At 43.1% G+C, this 8,983-nt stretch overlaps 1 protein-coding gene across 7 annotated transcripts in view; it reads left to right on the top strand.

Moving 5' to 3' along the window:
* The first annotated feature begins 4,623 nt into the window (after positions 1–4,623).
* Positions 4,624–8,983, top strand: part of Deup1 (deuterosome assembly protein 1) — a 69,231-nt gene continuing 64,871 nt past the window's right edge. For 6 of the 7 annotated variants that reach the window (XM_031344564.1, XM_031344561.1, XM_031344563.1 and 3 more), the window contains exons 1-2: positions 5,051–5,182; positions 6,099–6,172. In XM_031344564.1, the coding sequence (XP_031200424.1) occupies positions 6,144–6,172 (29 nt within the window). In that variant the 5' untranslated portion in view covers positions 5,051–5,182; positions 6,099–6,143. Of the gene's footprint in view, positions 4,745–5,050; positions 5,183–6,098; positions 6,173–8,983 lie in introns of those variants that run through there. The other variant, XM_031344562.1, reaches the window with a different exon arrangement.

The following is an 8,983-nucleotide window of genomic DNA, read 5'->3' as shown; positions in this document are numbered from 1 at the left end:
TCTCTCTCTCTCTCTCTCTCTCTCTCTTCCTGATACCTTTGGATCCAGATGTAGAACTCTCAGTTCTTTCTCTGGCACTGTATCTGCCTGCCTACCACCATGCTTCCCGCCATGACAATAATGGACTAAACCTCTGTAAGCAAACCCTGCTTAGATGCTTTCCTTTATAAGAGCTGCCATGGTCATAGAGTCTCTGCACAGCAATAGAACACTGACTATCAGAATTGGGGATATCTGTAGAAGCACTGTTTGCTTTAATAAAGACTTGATGAAATGGCTCAATGGATAGGAACACTTACAACACAATTATCAGGACAAGAATTCAGATCTCAGCACACATAAAAAAAGCCAGGTGCCCCATGCATGTTTACAAAGTCAGCACTGAGGCCGAGACAGAAAGATGGCTGGAGTTTGATGGCTTCCAGCCTATCCAAGGAAACATGAGCCCCACATTCATGGAGAGATTCTTCTCAAGAGAATAAGCAGAGAATACAAGAGAAAGATGACCCACACATATGAATCATGTGCACCCATATGTACACATGTGCATACACTCTCACAGACACATACAGAAACAAATCTTTTATAATGAGACACAGATGATTACATATAGAAATCTGTATGTCTAGTTGCCTAAGAAGCTAATAAAAAACACGCATATTTCATTCCTCCATCAGCCAAGAGGACCTAGAAAAAAATGAGATCCAACCAGCACTCAGTGCCCAGATACCTGTTTCTAATTACATGCCTAACTAAAGCTACCATGTCTCCCAGGGAAATGGCTGGCTGTAAAACTGGGGATGATACATAATAGACCAGATGAGCCTGGAATGGCCCACACTGGAGGAAGCACTGAAATTAACCAAAAGGAGCAATGAAGCCCCAAACAAAAACAAAATTTGCACAGTGACGAGGGCATGTCAGAATTGCACAGGACCCATGCAAACGTGCTCTCAGTGATGAAAACTGGCAACATCATGAAACAGAATGCCGCACCTCCAGCTGACAAGCCAAAGTCCACAGCAAATACAATTTTAAACTGATGAAAAGCAAATGCAAAAGAGACACAGCTTCCATGAAAAATAATTTCAAATAACTTATACTGATGCTTTATCACACATTGGGTGGAATATGATTTTGTACACCTCAAGTCTGCGCCACACACGTGACTGTTGTCTACAAGTTTGGTATGGAGATGTGGCAAAAACTATCTCAACCAGACACCCAGGTCACAGTGGCATGGCCTTTAAACAGTGTGATGCATGGAGGAGATGACTTCTATGACCTTCCTTCCCCTTTGTGGAAAAACAAACTCTACAAAGGGGAATTGTACACAATACATAGCCACCATGGTTTGTCAAGACAGTGAAGCTCATCCAAACCAAAAGTTCTGGAAACTGACAACCAAGAGGCACTTAGAGAGTTGAGAAGATTAAGCGTGGCATGGTATCCTGGGTGAACTGCAACAGCAAGCATTTTAGGTAAAAACTGAAAAGAATTTGAGTACAGTAAAGCATAGGTTTTCATTGGTTTTCAAAAATCAGTTTGGGTTTGTTAATTATAACAACTAGATCTTGCCAGTATAAGGTGTCCACATGAGGGGTTACTGGATGAGGGAGCACAGCAACTCGGCATCATGTTTACAGATTTTCTGTAAATGCAAAACTATTCTAAAGAAGTTAATGTCTTTAAAGCAGCAGTACATGCTTGGTCTAAGTGCTTTTCAGGTGGAGGCAGGAGGATATAATTAATGCTCAGGAGTGCAGCCCAGTTCCCCTTTGAGCTTGATCCAGAGTGAGCAGCACAAACTGGCCTCACGTTTAGAAATTATCAGGGATGGAAACATAGTTCAATAACAGCACAGTAGCCCAGATGAGGAAGCCAGACAGTCCATGGGAAAAAGTTGGATTGTGGAGGGTTGGATGACATAGTATCCTTATCCATTTGATGCTATCCCAAGATGATCTTTGATTCTTTCCAATTCTTTCCCAACCCACCTCGCCATTTTTCCCTTTCAAATGCTCATGCTCTGTGTTTTAAAACTCACAAAATCCACTTAGTGTTGTTGTATATACATGGATGTAGGACCATCTACTGGACCACAAGAGGCATCTCCTGTCCTGCATCCCTGAAGAAAACTGACTCTCTCACCCAGCAACTCATCAATTGCCAATAGCTCTTCAGCTATGGGGTAGTACTTATCCTGACTCACTTTGAGTTTGCTCCTGTTGTTGAATTAAATGAAGGGAAGGAAGAAACTAAATAGAGAGCTTAGACTTGGGGGTTTCTGTTTTTCCTTCCCTCTTCTCTATCCTTTCCTAGGTAAAAGGAAGGAGGTTGAAGGGAAAAGGAGGGATAGAGTAATATTATAAGAAATTAAATATATGGGATAGATTACTAAATTTATTCTCAAACAAAGCCTTGTACAGCTATAATCTTACATTGGTAGAAATCTTTATAATGATGCATAATTGAAGTTATGATTTCTTACATTGGTACAGAATTTATATATTGATACAGATTTAAGGTTTTCTTTGATATAAATCTTTTATATTGATACAAATCTTGAAATTAATATTGCTACTCTTAGATAGGCATTGTGCCTATGCAACTCATTTAAGAACACAAGGCTTAGATCCAGTCCTTCTATAGCAATGTGAAAGTTTGGGAGTCTCAGTCATTGAGCTGATTAAGGCATATGTAAATACAAAGCTGTAAGGGTGGGGTCTCTCTCTCTCTCTCTCTCTCTCTCTCTTTCTCTCTCTCTCTCTCTCTCTCTCTCTCTCTGTGTGTGTGTGTGTGTGTGTGTGTGTGTGTGTGTGTGTGTGTGTATCTTTCATTTGGGAATCCAGAGCATGGGACTGGTAGTGAGGAACTCACGCTACTGCAGCAGGGGAGATCAGAGCAGAATAATTGACTACTGCTACAGGCAGCTCTAGTCTACATATATATACAACTTCCTAAAGTCCATTATCATAGCTGTCCTCTCAGGCTATAAAAACCTCTCCCACATCCATTCATCTGAAAATAGGAAATCAACCATCACTGCTACAAGACCTAGACTCCTATATATATGGATTCCTGAGTATTTGAAACCTAACCCTAATTCCTAGGGAGATTTTGCAAAGCACTGAATCTGAAGTCACATTTCAGTTGTTCTTGAACTAGATGTACCCTCTAATGAATCTTTTATTCTAAGTCTGGGATTGTTGATATGCTACAAAAACTATGAGCATCACTTGCTACCTGTGTCTCACTGGTGTCCCTGTGGCTTTAGCAGCAGTGAAGAGCTGTAAGTGGGTACAGTCTTGGACATTTGAACCATCATGACATTTTCTTTCAACTTCATTTTCTGCTCTTCCTGATCTCTCATCTGATGGCTCAGCTGGTGAAGGCATGTACTGCCAAGCCTGAGTATGTATATGAGCATTACACCCAGGAACCAGAAAGTAGGAGAGAGCAGAGTCCTACACCTCACCTTTGCCACCTACAGTGAACCACTCATGTGCCACTTCCCTGATACCAACAATCAAAGTAAGTAAATAGCAGGGCATGATGGCACACACCTTTAATCACAAGCAGTACTTAAGAGGCAGAGGCAGGCAGATCTCTGAGTTTGAGAGCTCTGGACTACAGAGTTAGTTCCAGGAAAATCAAGGCTACACCAAGAAACACTGTCTCAAAAATAATAATGATGATGATGATAATGATGATGATGATGATGATGGTTGCATTTCTTGACAGGAAAAATACATTGTGTGTTTCAGCTTAGGCAAGAATAAAGGGTATGACTAATATTCTCAGAATAATGAAGTTTCAGGAAAAGATGATATGACCATGCTTCACCCAGTCACTGTCAGAACTGCACAACACTAATCAAAACTAGCATTCTGAATTACTCCATACTACTCATCTGAGAGCCAAGCAGACCTGGATGGAGGACTGTAGGTTGGATTAAAATTGACGGCCATTTTAAAGTAGCAAAGCAATGTGAGTGTCAAAAGGAGAATGCAAATGAGAGGTTTTAAGAACTAGCAATCAATCAACCAGACATGCTGAGAAACAGTTATGTTCCTAAAGTAAGCCCAGCAGCATTCCCAATTCAAGTGCTTAGAAAGTTTGCTTGCTCTCACACCTATTTATGTATGTGTGTTTATATATATATGTATATAAATACACATATATATACATATATATACACATATATCATCAGTCATGTATCAGTGCATTGTGATTTCTATAGCATGTGTGTTTTCTATGTCATACATACACATATATTTATATATATATGTGTGTGACTTGTATAATAGTACATGTATCAGTGTGTTTTTTTATTGTCAGTATTCTGTGTCATAAATATATATACATATATATTATATATGACTTGTATAATAGTACATGTATAAGTGTATTGGGTTTTCTATATCACATGTGTATATTCTATATCATATATATACATATATGTATGTGTGTATATATATATATATATATATATATATATATATATATATATATAGTATACACTGTCATTTTTCTCAGTGAAATCAACAGGGTCAGACTGAGATTCTGTCATCAATTATGGTTGGAATGTGGCTGAAAAAGGAAAGAATTTGGAATCAGTTACCGAGGACCTGGGCTGGTTCCCACCATTAGAAGATACTCCTTGTCCCCAGTACAGCCTGATCCACCTAACTGGCAGTTTCCAAGGACACAACGAACTGTAAGGAAGAGAGAGGTTTAAATGGTGAGAATACAGTGATAGTGGAGTGAGCCTAACCAACTCCCAGCTGGGAGTTACTAAGGTGAACTCAAAGGGTCTTTGCCTGGAGTTCTTTCTTTCCCACCCCTGCCCTAGTCCGGGAAGAGGGCGGCGGCCCAGGGTTAAAAAGCCCAGTCTCTGCGGTGCTCCTGGTGGCCCACCGCCTCTCTGGTTGGGCAGTGTCCTCCCGCGTTTCTCTCGCGCCCCTGGGTGCCGCGGGCCGCAGCTAGCCGGGATGGGCGGACTGGGGACTGACCTGATCGCGCCAGTGCTGGAAAGTTCCCGCTGGAGGGAAGTGGACTGGTTCGGAGGCCGCGTCTCCATGGCAACCCACTGGGACCCAGCTGCCAACGACGCTGGGCGGACGCTGCGGGCGGGACCCGCAGCCCAGGCCAAGGCAGACCTCTCCAGACAGCAGTACAGGTAACAACAGGTGGTGGGCTCCCTGGACCCAGGCCCTGTCTCTCCCCTAGGCAGCAGCTAGCAAGTAGATGGCCGGACCGCAGCTTCCAGCAGACCCGCGGGACTGCCTCAGTTTCTCTCTTTTATTTGTCTGAACTTTTTGATCTAGTTTTGTCTCCTGTCACCTCCAGTGTCTGCCCCACTGCTGCAATTCCTGTGGTCCTAAATGGTCTGGATGGAGATTCTTCCTCTCCCCTTACCCCTTTCTTTCCTTCCTCTTCTTCCTATTCATCTTGTTCACCTCCCCTCTTCCACTCTCTTCTCTTTCCCCTTACCCTCTCCTCTCTTTCCTCCTCCTTCACTTCTTCCTCTTCATCCCCTTCTCTTTTTCCTTCCCTCCCCCTCTCCTTCTCATCTTCAGTTCATACTCTTCTTAGGGCATCTGATTGCCCTGGAGCTAGGTGCTTTTGAGCTACCCCACCAGTGCTGGGGGGCCTTTCTGTGCACTCTAAGCACCATGACCAGTTCTCCAGCGCCTGTTCGTGGACTTCTGTACTAAATTTCATACTCTATCGACTCTTTTAAAAGGTCAAGAAAAACCAATGAAAGAATACACTCAAAGGCAAAGCATAGGGACTCCACTAAGATGTAAACTCTGAGGGCTTCTAGGCAGCGCTTCTCAAACCAGGAATTAGGAACTGTGGCACAAATTAGGCAACTGACACCTAGCTGCCTAGTTGAATTAAAGACGAATGCTTACTGGTTTCATCAAACCAAAGAAACCCCAGCCCCACCCCCGCTGTGGGCCTTCTGTGCTTGTTAAAACAAGAGTTTCCTTGCTCAGAGAATCCATCCTAAATGACTTGCCAACAGCAAAAATATAATATGTTAATATGTGTAAGCACTTTATAATTCTAAATAATTTCCCTCCTCACAGATTAAATATCAAGAAGTACCAACCCAGATGTAGACATTTCTTGGCATGGAGAACCAAACCCATACTACAGCAGGGTAAGTGCTGCAGAAATTCTATTTAATTAGCTCATCTCTGCCCAGAAATCCTGGAGGAAGCATGAGTTCTGAAATGAATTGTTAGGAGAAGGATGTGCTGAGTTGGGGGAGGTAAGTAGACTGAAAATCTCAAGTAACTTAAGTTTCTATTGGTGTGAGTCTTTCTGGAGCTGAGACTGTACCTTGGAAGACAGTACTTCTGCTGACAATGTTGGCATTATAGGTTCGAGACCCATGCTGGCCTGCCTCCTCAGCCCTTAACATGTCCACAACACAGCTATTCCTGGCTAGCTTCCTCTTTTCTTGCTCTAATGAGTGTTTCTCTGCCCCTATTCATAAGACTGGCCATATTTTCTCAACATTTAAACACATCCCCACAATACATATATTTCCATAGCACAGCAAGAACTGGCATTTTAGAATAGGATTTAGAAAACATTCACGGTGGTAGGAAATGGACCAAATTCCTTTTCACAATGATTTGTCCTGCCTCTTCTCCTACATTAGCACCATGAAGATTTTACTAACCATCTGACCTCTGCTGGACTCAGATTGGGGCAGCAGAGGTACGTCAGAGCCCAGTCCTGACTGTGGCTGCTTTGGACACTAGAATTTCACTTCCAGCAACTCTGCTCCACCTGTGACTCTGACAAAGGAACGTAGAGAAGCATGAACAACTAAGACTACATTTTGAGCCCCACGTCCTGGACATAGCCCTTACAGTCAACAACAAAACAGAATGCATTACAGTAGATTCGGAGTCCCTGAAACACACACATGTGCACTTGCATGCACACACACACACACACACACACACACACACACACACACCCCAAGTGCACAGCCTTAAGTGACATGAAAGCTCAGAGTGAGTGGTTTCCTCTCTACACAAGTGGTTGCTCGAGTTCCAGCATTACGGCTGTTTGCCTTCCATCCGGGCAGTGAGAGCTCTCAATGAGGGGGAAGCAAGGGCAGGGAAGACTTTCCTTCTACAAGTCTGACTTCTAGGATGTCGGACTTCCCTGTGTTCACTAACATTGGCCAGAACTCACTCTCACTTAGTTGTAAGAAAGGCTCAGAAATGTGCTCTCTAGCTGGGCAGCATGTGTTTAGCTACAGTTCAGAAACTCCATGGTGCTGGACTCAGATTGCTCAGCTGCCTGATCATCTACATGCCTGTGTGAAGCCGTAAAGAGGATGGTTTCTAATTTCTAATCTGGATCTTTTCTTCGGGCCCATAATCTGTGGATTCACTCTGACAATGCTAGTGAGCTCAAATCCATGGTTAGCGGTGCAACCATGACAGTCACCATCACCACACCAGAGGACACTGAGGGCTGAACTGTCAGTGCACAGGTTCATTAGGTTAATTCAGTGTGTTTTCAACCTTTTCATTTTTCCAATCTATGATGACCCTGTCCAGCCATAGCCAACTCCACCGTAAGTTGAAGGGTAAAGAGTAACCATTGCTGCATCTCTGAAGACTATGTCCCATTGAACCTCAGAGAGATGGAGACAGGAACAATAATTTACACCAGCATAGAGTAATGGTCAGTGAAGGATACAGGAGTTGAATTGAAATGCATCTGGCTCCAATTCCTGGATCTTTTCTACACTGGAAATTGACCACATCGAGGTGAGAGGGGCTGTCTGCTTAGAGCTCACAGCACAGCCAGGTTAGACTAAGCATGTGTTGGGTCCCCGGAGAGACTGTGACATTGGGGTACAGTAAGGCAGACTGGAGGACTCAAGCTTGAGCTTGTGTAGCAGATATTCTTAGCCCTGCAAAGCTGAAGGCCTGGCTGGTCCTCTGCATTCATTCTTTGAAGACAAAGTACTTTGTCCTGAGTGTTAATCCCTGAAATGCCAATGTTATTTAAAAACAGAACTGGTCCTTAAAGAACTTAGAATGCAGTGGAGAGAATTTGACTGCAAGATACAAGATAGTTACAGTTAGTTACAGAAGGTAATGAGCACACCACAGTGTACTCATCCTGGTAGGCATGTGACCAGATGTTCTGTACCATGGTCTCCAGAGCTCAGAGCCCACCGGCTCTCATGTTGTTAAGAAACCAGTAAACGTGGGTGGTTCTCCAGGAACTTGTTAGCAAGCTTATAAACATGTTCCTCTGATGTTTCTTGAAGCAGCTTGCTTTCAACAAATATTTAGCACCTATGGTGAGCTTATGTAGCTCTAAAACCACATAAACAAATACAAATATATATCAAACACTAATAAGAAAAAGGTGTGTGCACAATATAAAAATTCATTTGGTTCTATGGATTCCCAAAACAATATAAAGGAAAATCTAGTTGTGTTGGTACTTGGCCAGATTTCTATTCTCAAAGGCAGCCGCTGTGAATTCTTTTGTGCAGGGTCCTTTTCCCAAGGTTTTTGATGTCTAACTCAGTATCTTCAAACAATGTGTTTTATTGCTGCTTTTGATTTTTCAATTTTAGGTATTAGCTATTGACTTTTACACTGGATCTCTCTTTATCTCTCTCTGTTTCTCTCCCTCCTTCTCTCCTTCCCTTCCTTTCTCCCTCCCTCTCTTTCTCCCACTCTGTCACACACATACATTCACTCCCCTGTCCCCCAATATGACATGATTTTGGTAGCATCAATAATCTTCTTATACACCCAGGATCAGAGGTAAGCAGGAACAAACATCTGTCCCAACACTGGGAGTAACTGGGACCAGCTTGACCAGGCACATAGGAACTCCGCCAGCCCAGTGACTCGGGTTCCTTCTGGGTCTGTCTGGGTTAGTGTTCTGAGCAGACCTTGGGCACAAGCTCTGCAGCCAGTCC

The sequence above is a fragment of the Mastomys coucha genome, unplaced genomic scaffold, assembly GCF_008632895.1.
Source record: "Mastomys coucha isolate ucsf_1 unplaced genomic scaffold, UCSF_Mcou_1 pScaffold23, whole genome shotgun sequence".
NCBI classification, from domain to species: domain Eukaryota; kingdom Metazoa; phylum Chordata; class Mammalia; order Rodentia; family Muridae; genus Mastomys; species Mastomys coucha.
The sequence above is the reverse complement of the archived record's forward strand: the minus strand, read 5'-3'. Positions and strand labels throughout refer to the sequence as shown.